At 35.8% G+C, this 24,222-nt stretch overlaps 1 protein-coding gene across 2 annotated transcripts in view; it reads left to right on the top strand.

Annotated features, from left to right (window-relative positions):
* The window catches only part of PIBF1 (progesterone immunomodulatory binding factor 1), a 231,558-nt gene that overhangs the window by 126,238 nt on the left and 81,098 nt on the right, over positions 1–24,222 (top strand). For both annotated transcript variants that reach the window (XM_010831994.1, XM_010831989.1), the window contains exons 11-13: positions 2,030–2,195; positions 7,856–8,006; positions 17,273–17,363. In XM_010831994.1, coding sequence (XP_010830296.1) covers positions 2,030–2,195; positions 7,856–8,006; positions 17,273–17,363 — 408 coding nt within the window. The remainder of the gene's footprint in view (positions 1–2,029; positions 2,196–7,855; positions 8,007–17,272; positions 17,364–24,222) is intronic.

Below are 24,222 nucleotides of genomic sequence, written 5' to 3'. Positions count from 1 at the left end.
TGGATTTCATATGTTTTATACATTTATGTTTTATAAGACAACTTACCCCAGGGAATTCAGGGCATTTTCATGTCAGTAAATTGTTTAATTAATATTTTTGACTAAAGTAATTGTTTTACTGCTTCACATCCATGATGATGGCTATAATCCAAGAGACAATGATAAGTTTTGATTAGAATATGGAGGATTTACCACCCTCGTAATTGCTGGTGAGAATGTGCAACCACACTGAAAAGCAGTTTGGCAGCTCTTCAAAAAGCTTAAAACCTGAGTGACCATATGACCTTGCTGTTCTTTTATATATATATAATTAATGCCTGGACTTCCCAAAAAGTTAAACACACAAGCTGACATTCACCTTAAAGCCTTGATGTGTATTAAGTGATGTGTACCAATAGGCCTGAATGGAGCTTCCACCACTCTGAATGTGACATACTTGTAAATAAAGAAAGATTCGAGAGTACCAGGAGTGAAGTAGCCTGTAGCAAGAATCTAATGCTGTCTTCTCTAATTATATTTTAAATGTTGTTGTCACAAGAGTGAAGCGACCTCCTTTAAAACACGTTTGAAAGTTTAACTGACTTCAGAAATATCAGCTAAGGTTCTTATGTAGCAGTGGAAAGATCATTACTGTGAAGTCAAACATAGCTGGACTTGAGACCCCCTCTGAAATCTACCAGGAAGTTCTTCCTCTTGAAGAAATGAATTAATCTCTGAATCTCTGGTTTCTCATCTGCAAAATACCTAATAGAGTTGTGGGATTAAATGAGATGCCATGGATGAAACAGACTATACTCTGTTTCTCTGGCCTGCGTGTACTCTTGTTTCTACTTCTAGAGCACTTCCACCTTGGACTTCTTCCTGCTGTGTACTCAAACACACATCTACACAAACTGAGTTAATTCTTCTTCCTGTATGTACACATCAAACCTAGGGTTTACCTTATTGAAGCGCTTATCTTGTTCTATTGAATTTTCATATTTTGCATCTCTTCCCCAGAAAACTAAGTTCTTTTTTTTTTTTTTTTGGCACACCATGCAGCTTGTGGGATCTCAGTTCCCCAGCCAGGGTCTCAGTTCCTGGACCAGGGACTGAAGACCAGCCCTGGCAATGAAAATGCCGAATCCTAACCACTAGACCATGAGGGAACTCCCCCAAAATAAGTTCTTTAAAGGGGGAAAAAAAATTGTCTTCCACTGTATACATATTTGCCTGGCATGGTGACTAGCTCAATAAATATTTGAAAAAATCGAATTTTAGGAACATCTAGCATTATACCGGGTTCATAATAACTCCCTGAAAAAGCATACTATGTCTTTGTTTTGCTTTCTGTTAGAACATAGTCAACTTGAAGCATTTTCAGATCTATAATATGCAGTGATTTATATCTTAAATGGAAATGTTTTTATTACTAGTTATACCTATGGAATGAAGAGAATGTTTCTTATCTGTGTTGTAATAGACTGCTTATTGTTATATATTTACCTTTGTAATTTGTACATTATGTTTTCTTATACAAATCAAATCTATATTTACTAGCTTAAAAATTTATTTTATATATGTCTCAGGAATTGCAAGTTAATGCATATATTTCATGCCATTCTTCTCCATTTAATATTATTTAGACTTAGAATGAAATAGCAAGGTTGGAAACAATGCTATAGATTTAAGAAAGCCTATGAAATATATGGAAATTAAGTCATTTTAAGTAATAACTGAACCTTGTTCTTACCATTTTTATTTTAAATGCTTATCTTGCAAAATAATAATAATAGGTAATAACTATTTTGGAATGGGAAGAATGAAAATAAAGGGAGCAGTAGAGGAAGTTTAATCAACATGTTTTGTTTCCCCAGACTTAGCATATTTCCATACACACGACCATCTAAATTATTTACAAAAGCTTTGCTGAATAAATAAAAGTTATTAACTGAATAATAATATAGGGATATTGAACAGGCAGAAGTACTGCTTATGTTTCTATAAATTGAGATTTCTTTATTGTTTCATAATTGTTTTCTTTCTTCAGGTACAGAGAACTACAACTTAGTGCAGAAAGCAAAGTAACAGAATTTCTCCATCAAAGTAAAATAAAATCTTTTGAAAGTGAACGTGCTCAACTTCTACAAGAGGAGACTGCAAGAAATCTCACTCAGTGTCAGTTGGAATGTGAAAAATACCAGAAAAAATTAGAGGTACATATACAAGCTTTTGTTTTAAAATTAGCACAGAATGTAAGCTCTGTAAGCATAAGGTCTATATTATATTCAGCTTTTTAAAAAAATGATTTTCTTTTTCATTTAATTTTGTTTGTGCTTGGTCTCTGTTGCTGCACACTGGCTTTCTTCTAGTTGGGGCGAACTGAGGCCATTGTGGCGCGTTGGGCTCAGTAGTCCTGGCGCACAGTTGCCCCACGGCATGTGGAATCTTCCTGGACCACGGATTGAACCCGTGTCCCCTCCATTGGCAGGCAGACTGTTAACCACTGGACCACCAGGGAAGTCCATATTTCATATTGAGCTTTATAAATAATATTTGTGTTATGTATGAAAAGGAGCCGTGTCTTTAATTTTTAAAGATCTCTTATCAAGAGAATGTATCTTCCTCTTAGATAAAAAGGTGGAAAAAAGTAATGGACAGCCTCTAAGAAAAGAAATGCAAATTGCCATAGGTCTGTTTGTTGTTTTTAAAGTGTTGGCAGAAGTCCCCTTAAATGGGAAATCTCATTCAAGTAGAAAATGGACCATCCCTTCTAGAGAATGATATGGTTATTTGTGTTAAAGTCCTTAAAAAATTGATCAAGTAATTTTAGTTAAAGGAACAATGAGGTGCTTGTTGAGAACAAGTAAGGTTTTATGTTTTTTGTGTGTATCACAGCATTATTTATTATCATAAAAACTGGAAGTGTCTTAAATGTCCCAACAATAGATAATTAAACAGTTTTTGATTAATATGTTAAAATTATAAATTTTGCTGTATTCATACATTGTATGATTATGTGCAATCATGTTCTTCAATATTTTAGAATCAAGAAAATTCTTCTTTAAAATGCTGAATGAAAGACACAATAATATCATTAGGGTGATTAATTAATGATGTAAGTATTCATTACAATAAACTTCCAGAGACTACATTTTAGAAAAGTACTCTGATAAGTAAAATTAAGATTAACAAAACAAAAGGAACTTCCCTGGTCATCCAGTGGTTAAGAATCCACCTCAGAGTTCAACGGGGACGTGTGTTAGATCCCTGGTTGGAGAACTAAGATACCACATACCACGGAGCAGCTAAGCCCACACACCACAGCTATCTAGTCCTTGCGCACTGGAACCCATGCACCACAAGTAGAGAGTCCGTGCACCACAGTGAAAGATCTGCGTGGTGCAGCAAAGATCCCACGTGCCCCACCTGAGACCCAGGGCAACCAAAATAAATAAATATTTGTTTAAAAAAACAAAAATAACAAAGTAAAGAGTCTTACAGAAAATAAAGCCTTAGGGAAAAACATAAAGACAATGTGAATTAAATAGCACATATTTAAAGAAACACGAGTAAAAATTGTAGATGATACCTACTTCTAAATAAACCAGTGTTCTGCATTTAAAACTTTTTCAGGTACCTTCTTTGGGAAACTGCTGCAGTCACAATCTGCTACAGGCGACTCTCCCACACATTTTAGATTAGATTAGCTCTGCTTTGGTATTCGTCATCTGCAAATTTTTTATGGTTTAAGTTTTGTAATTCCTAGCAATTTCTTTTTCTTTCCACATCAGATGGCTGTGCTTACGGATGTGTTTGGGGGGAGTGAGGGGTTATATTTAGGAAAGTAGAAAGCCACTTGCCCTCTCTGTGTACTGAAACAAACATTTCATTAACCAATACTTTAAAACACACAGTGCTGGTGTTTTAACCATTCTATTTTATTGTTTTTAGCTGGTTTTAGTCAAAACTGATTTCATAACCTCCTAAAGGTTTCAACTTGCAATATGAAAGCCAGTTTTCCATAGAGCTACCCACTTAGTCTGTGGATGCAGGTGACTAGTAATTATTGAGCTCTCTTGTATAAAGGCCTTACATGGAGAAACACCTTTGTGAAAAATACTATGATTGTAAAAACTTGGGTTGATAAAACTGAGGCGTTAGGGGAATTTCTTTACAGTTTCTCCTCTGTTAAACTAGGATCTTTGAGAGGACAGGGACTATTTACTTACTATTGTCATCAGTGCCTAACATAGCACCTCACTCATAGTGGATGCTCAATAAATATTTAATGAGTGAATGAATGGTTTGATGATGTGCTATGCTTAGTCAATCAGTCGTTTCTGACTCCTTGCGACCGCATGGGCCGTAGCCCACCAGGGTCCTCTGTCAATGGGGATTCTCCAGGCAAGAATACTAGAGTGGATTGCCATGCCCTCAGGGGATCTTCCCAACCTAGGGATCGAACCCAGGTCTTCCACGTTGCAGATGGATTCTTTACCATCTGAGCCACCAGGAAAGCCCAAGAATACTAGAGTGAGTAGCCTATATCTTCTCTGGGGGTCTTCCCGACCCAGGAATTGAACTGCATCTCCTGCATTGTAGGCAGATTCTGTACCAGTTGAGCTACCAGGCAAGCCCCATTTATAATGAATTTAACAGCAACCCACTCCAGTACTCTTGCCTGGAAAATCCCATGGATGGAGGAGCCTGGTAGGCTGCAGTCCATTGGGTCGCTAAGAGTCGGACACCACTGAGCGACTTCACTTTCACTTTTTACTTTCCTGCATTGGAGAAGGAAATGGCAACCCACTCCAGTGTTCTTCCCTGGAGAATCCCAGGGACGGGGGAGCCTGGTGGGCTGCCATCTATGGGGTCGCACAGAGTCGGACACGACTGAAGTGACTTAGCAGTAGCAGCAGCAGCAGCAGAGAGAAATAATGTTGTGAAGGGTAAATATTACTATAATTATGTACTTTTTGATGGCTTTTACCCAATATTCTCATTGATTTATGCCTTAGGGACAGTCTGTTTTATTTTTTTCCTTAATTATCAGTTTCCAAAAGCTTTCAAAAAACTGGCTTTAGAACTTTCTTGGTGGTTCAAGTGGTTAAGAATCCACCTGCCAGTGCAGAGAACACAAGTCCGCTCCCTGGTTCAGGAAGATCCCACATTCTGTGGGGTAGCTAAGCCCATTCCACAGCTACTGAGTCCACGTGCACCTAGAGCCTGTGCTCTGCAACAAAAGAAACCACCGCCATAAGAAGCCCACACACGACAACTAGGTGTAGCCCCCGCTCACCACAACCAGAGAAAGCCCTGGTGTAGCAACAAGACCTAGCACAGCCGAAAGTAAATAAATGGCAAAATTTACTTTAAAAAACACTGATTTTATATTTTTGTCTCTTTTTAGAGCAATTATTGACCTATAATTTTGTGTTTTCATTCATTTTATGTATGTTATATATATAATTTTATATAACTGTGTATTATCATTCTGTTATTTAAAGGAAGGAAATATCCACTGTGAGAGTTTGATATTTAATAAGGATTCTTAAAAGCAGTTGACCTATTTTTTGCATTCATGATTAAACTCACATGTTCATAGATTGGTTTTTCCCTAAAGAATCTTTAATGTAATAGCCTTCCATAGGTCCAATAATCATGTTCTTCAGTGGCTTTCAGAAACTGTAATAAATTTATTCACATCAGCCACTCAGACAAATCCATGATAAAAGATTTGTACTGTGGTGTACCAGAGGTATTGAAAGGTACCCCAAGTCAAAAGTTTCTGGCCCTCTCTTCTTTCTGTCATGAACGAGAATTTTAAATTGTATCTCTCAATTTAATACTACCTTTCAGTCTCTTCTTAAAATAGTATTTTATGAAATATGTAGTCTCCAGCATTTTAGTTCTTTGTCTCTTCATATATCCATTTCTGCAGTTTTTCTTTCGTAGTTTTGTTGGGAAAGTGAGGTATAGATGAAAGGTTATCAGCCCTGCTGTGAGAACCACCATTTAACACTGTCCTTACTGAGCCTCTCTACTGACAAAGGCATTAATGTATCACCGGCAACCAGATTCTTAATGAATTACATCCCAACTTAGTGAACTCTCTAAAATCCCCAGATTGTTTCACTTTGCAGTGATTTTGTTATAATAAATTCTCTAGAAAGCATTTCCAACCAGCAAGAATTAATGCTACAACAGGAATTTTCTTTTTCTGATCCAATCAAGGACACTAGAAATCATCCTACAGATATAACTTTTGTGTTACTCTTTCTCCATCTTCCAAAGGAATGTATTTAGAGGGTAGGGGATGATTATTAGTTTATTTGGAGTTGGGAGAGAGTTTTGATGGAGGAATGTATTTAGAGGGTAGGGGGTGATTATTAGTTTATTTGGAGTTGGGAGAGAGTTTTGATGGAAATAATTTAGGAAAATGAGATGAAATAGATTAAATTAAATCAAAATTTCTGCTTGTTAAAAGCTGTAAATAGATCTTCCATATTTTCTTTCTCCCTATTGCAGGAAGCAGTCACATACATTTGTTAAGGTAAACTTTATGTCATTAGAGAAAATAACTTTTCTTCAAAATTGCTTAATAATAGAGAATTCAGGATAATTAAAGCAGTACATCTGGAGAAGGAAATGGCAACCCACTCCAGTGTTCTTGCCTGGAGAGTCTCAGGGACGGAAGAGCCTGGTGGGCTGCCGTCTATGGGGTCACACAGAGTCGGCCACGACTGAAGCGACTTAGCAGCAGCAGCAGCAAAGCAGTACATCTCATCTTTATGAGCCATTTAATACAGGGTACTCATAGTTGTATTTCCTGCAGTGGTAATAGCATTTTTCAGCACTTTTACTATATTCTAGTCACTCTGCTAAACACTGTGACTTTATCCTCTCATTTAATGCTTCCAACAACACACAGGTAGGCCTAGAAAGAATAATTACCTACGATCACAATGAGTAAGTGTCAAAGCCAGGATTGAAATCCAAATCTTTCTGGCTTCAAACCATATTCTTACCATAATATTCAACTGCTTCTCAGGAAATACTGCATTCCTTATGCTGTGTTAAGAAGTAAGTATAATACCACCCCATAATTTAGTCTGTACTAGTAAGTAAACTTTCTAGATAGTTGCAATTTAATGTAAGCATTAAAGCATTCCTTTGTCACTAGAAATGTCTCCTTCTTGGTGAATTCATTATTGTCACCCTAATGATTTCTTCAGTGAGTTACCATAGGAAAACATAGGCTTTTTTCTTCTACTTAAAATAACTCCAATTTCCATGTCTTTTATATGTCTTTTTAATAAATTTTTTATCCTTTCTTTCTATACAAAGGCATTTTCTGGTACTGTTCCAAGTAGCACTTCACATTTACATTTTGATTTGCTGCTTTGAATTTATGATTGTTCAGCAAACCAAAAATCTTAACTAAAACCATGGTCTGGGTAAATGAAACAGTCTGTGGTAGAAAACTGAAGGACTCATTACGAGTATGTAATTTTTACACACAGCTTTGCAAGTCTTTCTCAAATATCTGTGATCACTAGATAAATAATCTCCACCTAGGTGAGGAGTATAGCATTATTGCATTTTTTGAATTCTAACAAGCAAATGCCAATGTTACTCCTACAACTATTGCTAAGTTTTACATTTTTTTCAATTTATATAAAAAGGTGCTTCATAATTTCCAGTTCAAAACAAATTATTTTCCTTAGGAACGAATGTATTTTACCTCTTCGGTCATCTTCATTGAGCTTTCTCTTCATATCTAAATCATTAAAAAATATTTTTTGCTTCATGTTTTCATCTTAACTGCCAACCTATTTAATTCTGCCTTTGCCATTTTTTTTTCCACTCCTAGGTTTTAACTAAAGAATTTTATAGTCTCCAAGCCTCTTCTGAAAAACGCATTACTGAACTTCAAGCACAGAACTCTGAACATAAGGCAAGGCTAGATACTTATGAGAAACTGGAAAAAGAGCTTGACGAAATAATAATGCAAACTGCAGAGAGTAAGTCTCCCCCCACACACACACCCCCAACACACACACAGCTTTTTCTTCTGACAGCACAAGGAACCTGATACTGTTTCTAAAACTGCTTTGCTATATTTCTTTAAAATATTACTTGTGACTTTCTTTGAAAGAAGACTTTGTATTTTAAAATTCAGTTAACCTTAATTCTAGTAGTTTGAGAGCAAAAATATATATTTGTCTAACTATGATAGATTTTATCTTTTCATTTATTTATTTGTTTTACTATTTCATTTCACTCATTCAGCAATAAAGTGATTACATATGCCAGGATCTGGGGTGTAGAGTTCATGCAATAATTCTTGCTTATAGGTATTCCTAGTCTATTCTGCTGGGAGAGACAAACATGTCAACAGATAATTAAAGTGCTGTTAGCAAAAGAGAGGCAGATCTTGGTAAGTACAGAAGAGATCGTGAGTTAATTCCTTGTTGGAGGTGAGGAATCCCAAAGAGGGGAGATAACATTTGAATGAGTCTTGAAGGACAGATAGAAATTCATTGCACACCCTGTGTTACAGACTTTGACCTTTAATTTCTACTTCTTTATTCCCCTCTTATTTGCCATCTTCCTGTGTTGTCCTTGACTCCAAGAGAATATTTCAAATTAACATTTCACCATTGCCTGAAATGTTTGCTACAGTACATTATTTCTATTCAAAAGTCAGAAATGATAGTGTCATTCTTATAAAAGTGGGTTTAATCTTCAGCTGAAGTTGAGATTGACTCTATCTGGGGTAACTTTTCTTATGAAGACTGTATTATGTTGGTAGCCCAATTTAAGAAAAACTTTTTTTCATTTCTGTCATTGCCTTTTTTTAATTTCCAAGGTCAGTGATAACTGCAGTAGTTTCCAAATTTATCCTGTTTCTTCATGGCATCTGAGTAACCTCTATAAAATATAGATTTGACTATACCATATACCTGCTTTAATGCCCCTATAAACATAAATCAGCCTAAGGTCAAATTCCTTAGCATGTCTTTTTATGATTAGACTCGTTTATCTTTGTACTTTTTCATGCCTTGCTATTCTTATCATATCACTTTATTTTGAAAGTTCTATACTCTTTTTTATCTCTGTAACTTTGCAGATGTCCCTCTGTTTAAATAAATTAGTAATGAAAGAAAACTTCCTCAATCTGATAAGAGATACCTATAAAAAATATATAGCTAATATAACTAATGATGAAATATCAATTGCTTTCCCTTTAAGGGAGAGAACCAGGCGAGGATTTCTAGAAGGATTGCCTTCTAGAACCAGGCAAGAAGTTTTCATAACTTCTATCAAACATATTTGAGCTCCTAGCCAGTGTACTAATGGAGGATAGGAAAAAATTTACAAAGATCAGAAAAGAAGAGAAAGACTATATTTTCAGATTACAAAGTGATCACTGACACTGATAAGTAAATTTAACAGGCTATGATAATTACATGAAAATATACTAGAAGCAAACAATTGGAAATCGAAATTTAAAAAGCAGTTTCCTTTACAATAGTATCAAAAAACACAAAATATATAGGAATAAATTTAACAGTACAAAATACAAATCATTGCTAGGAAAAATTAAAGAAGACTCTCTAAAATATCCAAAGATAAAATCATGAATTCTATTAATTCAGTGTTGTTCCAATCACAGTTCCTTTTTTAACATTTTAGTATTCCATTTATGTGAAAATTCAAAGTCTACTTTTAATAATAGCATGACACACCTACCAGAATGCCTGAAATTAGCAAGACTGACTATTCTCAATGTTTGTGAGGAAGACTTTCTTATAAAACCAAACAACCTATCCAGTTATCCAGCAATTTCATTCTTAGTTACTTTCCCAAAGACAAAGAGCATATGCACACTGGAACAACCCAAATAATGTGAGCAGGTCGGGGGAAGGAACACAATTGGAAGACGTACACAGACTGACTTCAAGACTTAATATAAAGCTATTGTGTCAAGCTACTATACTACTGGCGTAAAGACAGATACAGCAATAAAATGAAATAGAGAACTAAGAAATAGACCCACACTTGTCTGATTATTAATAAAGACAGCAAACCATTCAACTGGAGAAAGGAAAGTTCCATACATGGTGCTAAAAAAATTGGACATATTTTTGAAAGTGAACCTCAACCTTATTTCATACCATACACTAATACTAACTTAAGATGAAACTTGCAAGTAATAAGTAAAACTATAAATCTTTAGTGGAAAACATGATTGTTTTTGCAACTTGATGCAGCTCAAAATTTCCTAGATAGGTTCTTGAAAGGAACTATAATAAAATAAAGCTTTACTAAGTTGATTTCATCAATATTAAAAACCTCTGCTCTTTTAGAAGACATTTTTTTAAAACGAACTAACTTGCAAAGTAGGAGAAATAATCATAGCCTTATATCTGACAAAGCAATGGTATCCATATTAAGAAAATGACTCGGAGAAAATATTCACAAAAGTCTTGACATAAGATTATCCAGATGGGCCTATCTCAAGGGTCCTTGTAAGAAGGTTATGTGATGATGAAAACAGAAGTTAGAGGATTTGAAGATCCACAGAAAATGTTAAGAAAGTCATAAGAAGAAATATATTTACAGTACTTCACTGTATGTATTAATACTGTAGGTTTACATCATCTTCCCATACGGTGCTAGCAGTAAAGAACCTACCTGCCAATGCAGTGAGACATAAGAGACACGGGTTCGATCCCTGTGTTAGGAAGATCCCCTAGAGAAGGGAATGGTAACCTACTCCAGTATTCTTGCCTGAAGAATTCCGTGAACAGAGGAGCCTGGCAGGCTACAGTTGTGGGGGTTGCAAAGAGTTGGACACAACTGAAGCAACTTAGCATGCATGCGCCTACATCAATATTGTTTTAAATGATACAAACCACTGTAGATGTTATATGTATTGCTAATACTAGATATCCGGGGCTTCCCTGGTGGCTCAGAGGTTAAAGCGTCTGCCTGGAATGAGGGAGACCCAGGTTCGATCCCTGGGTTGGGAAGATCCCCTGGAGAAGGAAATGGCAACCCACTCCAGTACTTTTGCCTGGAGAATCCCATGGAGGGAGGAGCCTGGTAGGCTACAGTCCATGGGATCGCAAAGAGTCGGACACAACTGAGCGACTTCACTTCACTTCACTTCAATACTAGATATCCAAAATGAAAAGATAGATGGACCTAGAGGTTATCATACTAAGTGAAGTAAGTCAGAAAGAGAAAGACAAATATCATAATAATATAATTTATATGTAGACTCTAAAGTATGGCACAAATGAACGTAGTTACAAAACAGAAATAAACTCACAAACATAGCAAACAAACCTGTGGTTACCAAAGGGGAAGAAGGCGGTAGGAGAAAACCAATTAGAGGAGTTTGGGATTAGGAAATACAAACTAGTATATGAAAAGTAGATAAACTAAATAGATAAACCTACTTTCTAGCACAGGCAACTGTATTTATACCAATAAACCATAATGGAAAAGAATATAAAAAGGAATATATATATTCACTTTGCTATACATCACAAACACAACATTGTAAATCAACTATATGTCAGTAAAAAATTCATATTATTAAAAAAATGAAAAGATAATGTGAAGGAAAAAATTCACATTTATTTACAGGTATAAAAATTCATGCATGGATAAAAAAGAAGCAGCAATATCGCTTTATCACAGCCCAGTGTAACTGATATGACTGTTTCAGGGTAGCCTAGCCTATACACTAAGGAATGAATCACTATAAAATTTTTGTGACATACAGTATTACAGTCATATTTACATTACAGTATTGAAAACATTGTTAAACCTTTTAAAAAGCTACTTACCTGTGATGATACACTAATATGCAGTTTCTTCAGTTATAAGAGAGAGACATACAGTACAGTAATATAATTGTTTGACAGCAAGGTTATAAAACAATAAGAAAACTAACACATTATTAATTTTGTGAAATATTACCTATGCCTATATAAGGATAGACTAGCATCTACATATACTTTATGTATTCATGACTTACCTTATTCTTAGCTTTTTTTTGATATTTTAAGGCTACATGGTTCACCTGCAAGTTTTTTCAAATTGTTTCAAATCGCAAAAAAAATTTTCCAGTGTACTTATTGAAAAATACTCATGTATGAGTGTGACCCAAGCAGTTCAAACCCTTGTTGTTCAAGGGTCAACTGTATATATTTTTCAAAATGCAATGAATGGTAGGTAGACTTAAGATTTGTACCTTTCACCATATGTAAATTTTATTTTTAAAAAAGAACTGTAAATATTATTGAACTATAGTTGATAATTTACTCATTGAACTGTTTGGAGTGAAGGCTCAGTACTGCAGCTTCTTTTGAAATGCATCAACAAATAAGATTCACGAATGCACAGCATTGGTAGCTCAGATGGTTAAGAATCGGCCTGCAGTGCAGGAAACCTAGGTTTGATCCCTGGGTTGGGAAGATCCTCTGGAGAAGGGAATGGCAACCCACTCCAGTATCCTTGCCTGGAGAATCTCATGGACAGAGGAGCCTGGCAAGCTACAGTCCATGGGGTCACAAAGAGTCGAACACGACTGAGCGACTAACACAACAACAACAACATGGATGAATACAGTGATGGACAGATGTGTGAGAAGTAAATATAGTACGATGTATAATTTAGATGCCAGATGCTGGATATATGTGTATATTTCTTTCAGGTTTTTCATATATGTAAAATATTTTCTTAATAAAATTTTTTAGAAAAGATTTGGAAATTAATCTTTTTGCTGTGACATTGTATAAACCATATCGTTGTTAAACTAGATTTATTTGTACGTGGAAGACCAGTAAACTAGGTTCTTTTCTATCCATTTACACTGGAAATTAGAATATTCCTATCCTTGTTTAATGAATACTTACTGAAAAATGAAATTTGTGAGATGTAAGGGCAAAACATTCTTTTTTAGTACCATAGTGTGTACAGTACTCAAAGGATTGTCATCTAATTCGTCTCATTTCAGCAGACACAAAGATGCTTAGGCTTTATTTATTAAGGTGTAACCATGACAAGAAAAAGTCTCAACAACCCAGATAACCACGATGATGGTGTGGTCACAGATTTCAAGCGAGACATCCTGGAGTGTGAAGTCAAGTGGGCTTTAGAAAGCCTCACTACAAACAGCTAATGGAAGTTATGGAATTCCATCTGAGCTATTTCAGATCCTAAAAGATAATGCTTTTAAAGTGCTGCACTCAATATGCCAGGAAATTTGGAAAACTCGGCAGTGGCCACAGGACTGGGAAAGATCAGTTTTCATTCCAATCCCAAAGAAAGGCAATGCCAAAAAATGTTCAGACTACTGTGCAGTTGTGCTCATTTCACAGGCTAGCAAGGTAATGCTCAAAATCCTTCAAGCTAGGCTTCAGTAGTACATGAACCAAGAACATCCAGATGTACAGGCTAGATTTAGAAAAGGGAGAGGAACCTAGATCAAATTGCCAGCATACTCTGGATCTTAGAAAAACATTTACTTCCGCTTCATTGACCACGCTAAAGCCTTTGACTGTGGATCACAACTAAATGGAAAATTCCCAAAGAGATGGGTATCACCACCTGAGAAACCTGTACGCAGGTCAAGAAGCAACACTTAGGACCAGACATGGAACAGTGGACTGGTTCATAATTGAGGAAGAAGTATTTGTCAAATGGAGTATTTGTCAAATTGAGTATTTGTCAAATTGAGTATTTGTCAGTTTGTCAATTGAGAAAGGAGTACATCTTTGTCAAAGCTGTATAGCCTGCTTATTTAACTTATATGTAGAATGTACATCATGCAAAATGCTGGGCTGGGTGAAGCACTAGATGGAATCAAGATTGCTGGGAGAAATATCAACAACCTCAGATATGCAGATACCATCTTCATGGCAGAAAGTGAAGAGGAACTAAAGAGCCTCCTTAATCAAGGTACAAGAGGAGTGAAAAAGCTGGCTTAAAACTCAGCATTCAAAAAAGTAAGATCATGGCGTACATTCCCATCCCTTCATGGCAAATAGATGGGGGAAAAAATGGAAACAGTGACAGTTTATTTTCTTTGGCTCCAAAATCACTGCAGACGGTGACTGTAGCTCTGAAACTAAAAGACACGTGATCCTTGGAAGAAAAGCTCTGACAAACCTAGTTGTTGTTGTTGTTCAGTTGCCAAGTGCAGCCAGCTCTTTGTGACCCCATGGACTGTAGCATGCCAGGTTTCGCTGTCCCTCCCATCTCCCAAGGTTTGCCCAAGTTTCTGTCCATTGAATTGGTGATGCCATCCAACCATCTCATCCTCTGTCACCCTCTTCTCCTTCTGCCTCAGTCTTTCCCAGCATCAGGGTCTTTTCCAATGATTTAGCTGTTCACATCAGGTGGCCACAGATTGGAGCTTCAGACAGTGTATTAAAAAGCAGAAACATCACTTTGCTGACCAAAGTCCATACATATGTATGGTTTTTCCAGTAGTCATGTTTGGATGTTAGAATTGGGCCATAAAGAAGGCTGAGCACTGAAAAATTGAAGCTTTCAAACTGTGGTGCTAGAGAAGACTCTTGAGAGTCACTTGGACAGCAAAGAGATCAACCCAGTCAATCCTAAAGGAAATCAGCCCTGAATATTCATTGGAAGGACTAATGTTGAAGCTGAAACTCCAGTACTTTGGACACCTGATGCGAAGAGCTGACTCACTGGAAAAGACTGATGCTGGGAAAGATTGAGGGAAGGAGGAGAAGGGGACAACAGAAGATGAAATGGTTGGATGGCATCATCGACTATGCATGTGAGTTTGAGCAAACTCCAGGAGATGGTAAAGGACCAAGAAGCCAGGTGTGCTTCAGTCCATGGGGTCACAGAGTCAGATATGACTGAACAATAACAAACCATGGCAAATTGCAGTATCCTGTTTACGCTTGAATTGCTTTTTGTAATTAAGGGAAATATTACGTTGGAGAAAGAAATGGCAGCCCACTCCAGTAACTTGCCTGGAGAATACCACGGACAGAGGAGCCTGGCAGGCCATGGTCCATAGGGTCACAGAGAGTCAGACACAACTGAAGCAACTAAGCCCGCACATAATATTAAGTATTTGAGGAGTTTTGTTTTCAAAGATCTCATCAAGTTGTTAAAAGTACAGGTATTGTCCAGAAAGTAAATAAATTTTTTGTAAATATCAGATTTCTGTCAATCGAGGGACCTCTTCTCCATCCTCCTTCTATTTGTAACCTCTGCTCAGCATTTGTCACATTTTTCAAAACTCTTCTCTTGCTTCTTAAATCATCACTTTTGATTGTTTCTTCTCCATCATTTTTATTATCTCTTCTTCTATCTAACTGTTTCTAGTTCCTGGGGATTTTTTCCCCTCATCCTCTTTAACTCTTACTTAACTATTTTCTGGATAATCTTATCCCTTTCCACAATTTCAGTTAGTGTCTGTAGGCTAGTCATTCCACAGGTCTGTATGGAATTCTATTTTTCATTCCTTCCCTAAATCCAGTTAATAATAGTACCTATAACTTGTGAGGAGTTGTTTTCTCATTACTGGAATTTTTTTCCTATATAAAATCAGAGTTAACAACAAAAATCTATTGGTCATGTTATTACCTGTTTTAATCACTCTTAACTTTTTGTTATCTTGTTATCTATAGAATAAAATCCAGACTCTTTAGCCTAGCAAACAAGACTACTACCATTGTTTTTCAGACTAACTGTAGTCACTTTCCTTACAATTATTAATACTAAAACTTCTCAAGTCTGTGCCTTTACGCATTATGGTTCCTTCCTGCAACTTCTCTGTAATTGTCATTCTCCCCATACCTTCTTTATGCCTCTAGCATGGGAAAATTGGTAGTACTCAGATATTAGTTGTGCTTCTAAGACACATTCATATGTCTTCAGTACCATTTACCATGTTGTATAGCATGTTGCTTCTTTATTAAATCATCACTAGAATAATTATACCATAAGTTACTAATCAAGTAAGTATTAAACTCGAATTTAAGTTGTCCATCAGTATGTGATGAGTTTTTGAGATGTTAGCTAAATTTACTCCTCTCTCTTCTGAACTTAGAACTGTCTAAGACAGACAAGAGTCAGACAGGTATCTAATGCTAGCTGTAGCTCTGATAGAGATGAAGGGAAGTCAACTTGGATCTGAGCAGCAATAGCTGATAATACAACTGGTCATGGCACCAAGCATCTCTCGCTTCCACATGTCCCTCATAATTAACAATCCGACCTCTGAAAACTGGTCTTGGTTCAGTGTGAAAAATAGAGTCAAAATTGAAGGAAAACGCTTACAAATATTCCTAAAATATTTACTGTACCACAGCAGGATCAAACAACAAAAAAGGGCCTATTACAGTGATAGGCCTGCAAGTAACTTCCTTACTAATGTAAAATTTGTGGCTTTGTTTTAAACTTGAAACACTTCTGAAAGTAGGTTTCTCTTTTTTACATTAAAATAATGGTTATCAATGAATAATGTTATAAAAATTGTTATATGTCATTGACTGCTTTAAATTGAGCTATAAACCTTTAGTTTTTATGGCCTTTGATTAAATGTTTTTTCATCTCAACTTCCAGTAAAATTGTCATTGCATTTAAACTTTTTACTCATAAAATGTTAACCTATTAGTTAAAATTTCTTTTGGGGAGTGTGTGACAATAACAAAATTTAGAAGTAAATGTTGCTAAATTTTTTGTAATTAAAAAAAAAGTCATCAATAGGTTCTTAAACTGTACATTTTCTTTACAGAGTACAGAGTAGAATTAAGTAATTCTACTTAAATGCATAATTTCATTATTGCAAGTTAGGATAACTTGATAACAAGTTAGATAACTTTTTTAATGAACATCTTTTCTAATTAAAAATAGTCATTTCTTTTATCAAGAAGAGAAATGATGAGATTGAGGTTATCTTTACTTTCTCATAATTATGTAACAAACATTTCATGCAAAAAGCCTTTGAATGTCAGAATAAACAGTCTGTATTATTATGTTTTATAACAAGACAACGTAATGTGTCATATGATGCAGACCCTTACACTTTGAAGCAATAGATGGGACAACTCCAAGCAAGCATACACTTTATGAAATACACTGCTACTTACAAATGGCCTGTTTGAGATTATGTATATAAGTGTTCTTATGTTCACTAATTCATTATTATGACCTCTTTTATTTTCACTTCTGCCATGCTTTTTAAGAAGAAAGAATTTCACAGTGTACACTTATTATTTTCCAGTTGACGATGAAGTTGAAGCCGAAAGGGTTCTTTTTTCCTATGGCTATGGTGCTAATGTTCCCACAACAGCCAAAAGACGACTAAAGCAAAGGTACGATCAATATATATTTGTTTACTTATCTAATCAAGCTAAATGTAATTACATTCTGCTTTTTGATAATGTACTAAGTGGAGTGACAAAATAAAGTTACTGTATTTCTTCTTACGCATAAATATTACATTGCTCATGAAACATAACATAGTAAGTAATAATCATGCCTTTCGTGTATTTTTAAGTAGACTGTAAGTGTACATTAGAATTCCCTCGAATTGGATTCAATGATAATGGCAACATTTAAATTTTTTCAGGTTAAAATTAATGAATTGTGTCTCCTTTCTTCCCTTGTTTCATATTCGCCCACGTACATTCCTTGACTTATACTTGAAAGAGAGAGAAAAAAGATTGAGAGAGAGATAAAGAGCTAGCATATACGCACTAGTCACTCAGTTGAGTCTGACTCTCTGTAACCCCATTGACTATAGCCCACCAGGATTCTCTTTCCATGGGATTTTCCAGGCAGGAATACTGAAATGAGTTGCCATTTCCTCCTCCAGGGGATCTTCCCGACCCAGGGATCAAAACCGTGGCTCCTATGATTCCTACATTGTAGGAAGATTCTTTTACTGCTGAGCCATCAGGAAAGCCCAGCAGATATATTGTGACTGAAAATATAAAAGACTTTATGAAGACCAAGAAAATTTTTGGAAGATCCACTAGTTATTTTGTGAAATACATTTGTTTAAAGTATACCAAGAGAAAATTGTACCTATATTAATTGGTTTTCTAGTTGACCTAACTCCTTTCTCCCACCTAAATTCATCCTGCTTTGCAAAAAGAGTCCCATTTGCTACCATAACAAATCTAAATGTTTCCATCAGACTTCTGAGCCCTTCCATGTAGCTCTGCTTCTCCAGCCTTATTTGTCTCTCTACCCAAAATGATGGTAGTATATCTCCCTGCCTATAAACATCTATTTTCCATGTAACCACACAACAAGCATTTGTCTTTATCTTGTTAGCTCTCATTTCATATTGCTTCCCCAGCCAGATGGAAAGATCCTCAAGGTCAGCAAGTAAATCTTATTCTTGTTTATTCTCCATTGTCTCTACCCAGCATGGTGTGAGATAGCTAGCAGAATTGTCTCTTCATCTAAGTATTTGAGGATTCAAAGCTGCTTGTTTATCTGTTATTTTTATATGAATTGGTTTAAACATTTAGAGACATTACGTACTAAGTAAGAAAAGCAATTAATCTTAACTCTAACACTTTTATAGAAGCTTTGGCTCAGAAGATAACATGTCTTTATGGCTATCAAAAGTGATGTAAGATATAGGTCATTTTATGAGAGGTAACAGAAAGATACTTAGAACTTGTGTTTCCTACTAGTTACACTAAATAGATCAAGGATAGTTGACTACTAGATAACAAATTGTAGCTGGAATGGTTAATTCTGTTTAGTGAAGATGCAAATATTTCTAAATCATGTATTATTTGAAAAATTGGGTGTAATCCCATTCCGTTCACATTCTTCCCCGAGTCCCTCCAAGTTCACTAAGGATGACCTAGGATAATTTGTCGTTTTCAGGGTATCTCTGTATTTGAGGATTATATTGCCAAGGGAAAAATAGAAAGGTAATTTTATGGGCAAGCAACTTTTTTTTTTATCAGTGGCAAATGATTGGTAAAATGCTAAAAATTGAAATTTGAAGGAAAAAGTCCATAATCTTCTCTATTTTAGCATCCAATTCCTTCAAATGCATCTTGTTCACAAGAAAAAAGAAATTTTCTCTTGTAAGGTTTCTTTCGGTAACCCCAAATGATGCTCAGTTATTCTAAAATTGAAAGCAATTATTACTATTACCTTAATATTTTTTTTGGAATTTCCAAAACAGATGTTGATTTTCTTAATATTTAGACTGAAAATATAAGGAACCACAACTGATTCATGTTCTGCATAATCTTAACTGTCTGTCCAAATATTTCTAAAGATTTTATCACTGAGCTATCTATGTGCCTTGAACAAGTGCCTAATGGGCATGCTATTAATACCTCCTACCAGCTGGTGCCAGGCATTCTTCTCATGATGAACCAGAGGGTTATTTTGAGGAAGTGCTTCTCAGGTCATCTAAATGGAGTGAAGGGAAAGTAAGTCTGGATAGCCAAAGAGGACATTTATGCATTCCTTTTCCCATTCATTCAACAACTTTTATTGAGTACCTACTGTACGCACAAAGTTGACCCGTGGCAAAGAAAATCCCTTTTGAGGATCTGATGCATTTCTGAAGTTTGCAAAGTCCTTATTTGATTTCTTAATGGATATTTGTAAAGAAGTTAATGGCTTTGTGCTTTAGGTTTAATTTATTTAAGATTGTTGTATGGCAGAAACCAATACAACTTTGCAAAGCAATTATCCTCCAATCCAAAAAAAAAGGTGAAAGCAATATAATCTTCTAGAAAATTTATATGTAATTCATCACATTTGAAATTAAAACAATGGAAGGTGACTTATAAAATAACAGAATGGCCCATGAAATATTTCCATAACAAAGTTTCCAGTATACATCAGCCCATAACAAAGTGTATTGAAATTTCAAAGGAGCTTGTTTCACATCTGCTATACAATATACCCCATTCATACAGTGTTTGATTTGAAATCTCATATATTCAACAACCCATTCCATGGTGGCTCAGTGGTAAAGAATCCGTCTAACAAAGCAGGAGACGTAAGTTCGATCCCTGGATAGGGAAGATCCTCTGGAGAAGGAAGGGGCAACCCTCTCCAGTGTTCTTGCCTGGGAAATCCCATGAACAGAGGAGCCTGGCAAGCCACATTCCAAGGGGTTGCAAAAGAATCCGACACAACTTAGGGACTTAACAACAACAAATATTCAAGAACCAATTCAGGTATTTCAGGGTAGCAGTTAATTGAGGGGGTTTCTGATTATAAAAATAATACATGTTTATTTTAGAAAATTGGTGAAATTACCAGTAATCCTGCTATCCAAAGATAACCATCCAAAAATGTATACAGATAGATATATTTTTCTACATATTTATGGTGTTATTGTATGTAACTTAGAAGTTTAACTTTTTGTCTTCTAATTTTACCCTGAACATAAATAGATAAATTTCAATGGTTATTCAAAACTTTAGTTTGTAGGCCTTCTGTTTTTGAGTGCCATATTGGTGTTAGTAAACTGACGGTCACTGAAAATTTTCACTAGTTGCCTATTGCCACTTAAGGCAGATTATGAAATTAAAATGAGAAAATGGATGCGAAGTTCATCACAGTGAATGTTGGCATCGAGTAGGTGTTCAAGTGAAGTTTGTTATGTTAGTTAATGTTCCTTAAAATAAATTGATCAAAGCATTGATTTTAGAGATGAGGCCAGTGTTCCAAAAATGCCAGTGAGGCATAATTTGAATTTTCGTTTAAAACAATTTTGTTTTATTGTAATGAGACCCTCTTGAAGTAATTAGTAGAAACAACCCCTGGACATGAAACTAGTTTTGAGATTCACTTGCTTTGATATAAGTCAGTTTCTTAAGACATAGATAATGCCAGTTTCCCATAAAAATTAGTTTGAAAAATAAATTCCAGAAATGTATCCTAAACGCATTACAATTGTTAAATAAGGTTGCTCCCAGTTTGAATTTTCAAGAGAGATATGAGCAATAACTAAATATTGTATTAAGCTTTCTGGGCCAAAGTCATGGAAAGTTAAAAGGGCTTAGACAATTAAAGCAGATTAAAATAAAATAAGCTCTTCTTGACTAAACTTGAAAATCTGAAGTAATGTTTTTGTTTCGGTCATGATTGTTTTGAAAATAGCAAACAAGATTTTCTGGTTGCATGTTTTGGTTATGCTCTTTAGCTTATAACACTAAATGGGCAACACCCAGGCACTAACGTGGTCCTAGTGTGTGCATCTCTGTTTGTTTTGGCAGGCCTGAATGTGGAGACTTTTCTGAGGGTTTTTAAACCTTTCAAATTGCAAGATTTACTGCGTACTACTGACCTTTGTTTTAGTTTCTGTCTAGTTTTATAAAGAGCTTTAAGTTGAAACTTTCACAGTAGACTAATCTTTATAATAAAGGAAAAAATAACACAGAGGGAGCTTTTCTTTTTCTCTAGCAGACTTTTGAGCGTAAAGTAATTTTGTTTTTCCTCTCCTTTATTCTCACATATGTGAGTTCTCATTTTTGTCCTTAGAGAAAAGTTGTGCTTATTTCATTTGGGTTGGTTTTAGGAATAGTCCTTTAAAAAGCTACTGCTAATCAACTTGAAAGTTTAACCCTACAGAGAAACTAGAAAAAGACATACAACTATAGGTAATCAGAATACACCACTATTTATTTAGTCCCTGTAACTGCCAAGAAAGTGGGCAATGCAGGGAGCAACCTGATGCTTTCTGAAGCTGAAATCATTCTGGCCTGTGTGCCCTTTTTTTGAACCATTTCTTCATGCCATGCTAAGAGAGACAGAACTCTGACCTTCTAAAACTGAAAAAGATCAAAAAGCCAAATGTTATTTCAGACTATGTAACTAATTAGCAGGTACCTAAGTACATACAGTTAGTTATTTAAATTTTGGTAATACTAAGTGAAGTATCCAGTATTGAAGGACTCAAGACAGAGTGTCAGTCCCCCATTGTGCTTTGATAACTCAGATGTGAGCGAAGGTCAACCATGTTCACTTTGGCTGGGCTATGCTTCTATGAAATTGTGTGTGATAATCAGAAGTACTGACTTCCATTGACAAATCCAAAATGGTAACTTTTACTTAGAGTCATGAGGTGCTGAAGAAAGCTAAGAGATAACCCATGGGAATTAATTTACCATATAACAGGTAAAAATTTAGTTTAAAATTTAAATACAAAACTGTACTCTGGTGATAATTAGTTTCTAGTTCATGTCAAATTTGATCTTGGTGCAGGTAAAAAAAATCACATGGCAATTATGTAATTACAAAGAAGAATTGAATGCTGTACCTACTGTAGTATCAACAAAGAACCTATAAAAGCAGTGCTTTCTTGAGGAGTTCAGTACTAAATAAATAAATAGCCTACCAACCAGACTTTAGCAGGAGTCATTTTTCCTGACTGTATCCCTGGTTACTCATTATAAAGAACTCACTATAAAGACTTGTTTTCGTTGTATGTGCATTGTAGTTAAGGAGACATAAACTCAGCATAGTTGAGCAATTGTTCATTTGTCTTGCCTTGAATTTCATTTAAGCTAAAATCACATCCTGTCTTCTGACTTCTAATATCCCAGATTCCTGAAAGAATACACCCGTAACATCAAACTACTCAGCACAGCAATGTGCCACATTTAAATATTTAGGAGGTTGAAATACAGAAGCAATCACAGGTGAATTCGGCCAAAAGTTTAGGGAAGAACTAACACTTATCCTCAGAGTCTTCCAGAAAGTTTCAGAGAAAGGAGAACTCCCAAACTCATTTTGCGAGGCCACCATCACCCAGATAGCAAAATCAGACAAAGATGCCACAAAAAAAGACAGTTAAGGCCAATATCACTGGTGAACATAGATGCAAAAGTCTACAACAAAGCTCTAGCAAACAGAATCTAACAACACATTAAAAAGATCATATATCATGATCAAGTGGACCTTATCCAGGGATGCAGGGACTCTTTAATATATACAAATTAATCAGTGTGATGCACCATATTAACAAATTAAAAGAGAAAACCATATGATCATCTCAATTGATGCAGAGAAAGCTTTCAACAAAATTCAACACCCATTTATAATTTAAAAAAATTATAATTAAAAAAAAAAACCTTCTATGCCTGCAGAAAGTAGGCATAGAAGGAACATAACTCAACATAATATAGGTAAGACATCGACTCTTTGCAACAGCATGGACTACAGGGCGCCAGGCTTCCCTGTCCATCATCAACTCTCGGAGCCTGCTCAAACTCATGTCCATCAAGTCAGTGATGCCGTCCAACCATCTCATTCTCTGTCATCCCCTTCTCCCCCTACCTTCATCAGGGTCTTCTCCAATGAGTTAGCTCTTCACATCAGGTGGCCAAAGTAATGGAGCTTCAGCATCAGTCCTTCCAATGAATATTCAGGACTGATTTCCTTTATCATTGACTAGTCTGATCTCCTTGCTGTCCAAGGGAGTCTCAGGAGTCTACTCCAACACCAGAATTCAAAAGCATCAGTTCTTTGGCACTCAGCTTTCTTTATGGTCCAACTCTCACATCCATACATGACTACTGGAAAACCCATAGCTTTGGATAGACGGACCTTTGTCAGCAAAGTAATGTCTCTGCTTTTTAATATGTTATCTAGGTTGCTCATAGCTTTTCATCCAAGGAGCAAGCATCTTTTAATTTCATGACTGGAGTCACCATCTGCAGTGATTTTGGAGCCCAAGAAAATGAAGTCTCTCACTGTTTCCATTGTTTCCCCATCTATTGGCCATGAAATGATGGGACCAAATGCTATGATCTTAATTTTTTGAATGTTGAGTTTTAAGCCAGCTTTTTCACTCTCTTCTTTCACTTCATCAAGAGGCTCTTTAGTTCCTCTTCACTTTCTGCCATAAGAGTGGTGTCATCTGCATATCTGAGGTTATTGATATTTCTCCCTGCAATCTTGATTCCAGCTTGTACTTCTTCCAGCCTGACATTTCGCATGATGTAATCTGCATATAAGTTAAATAAGCAGGGTGACAATATACAGCCTTGATGTACTCCTTTCCCAATTTGAAGTCAGTCTATTGTTCCATGTCTGGTTCTAACTGTTGCTTCTTGACCTGCATAAAGGTTTCTCAGGAGGAAGGTAAAGTGGTCTGGTATTCCCATCTTTTTAAGAATTTTCCACAATTTGTTGTGATCCATACAGTCAAAGGCTTTAGCATAGTCAATGAAGCTG

The sequence above is a fragment of the Bison bison genome, unplaced genomic scaffold, assembly GCF_000754665.1.
Source record: "Bison bison bison isolate TAMUID 2011002044 unplaced genomic scaffold, Bison_UMD1.0 scf7180017860360, whole genome shotgun sequence".
NCBI classification, from domain to species: domain Eukaryota; kingdom Metazoa; phylum Chordata; class Mammalia; order Artiodactyla; family Bovidae; genus Bison; species Bison bison.
This window is presented reverse-complemented; position numbering and strand designations above follow the sequence as displayed.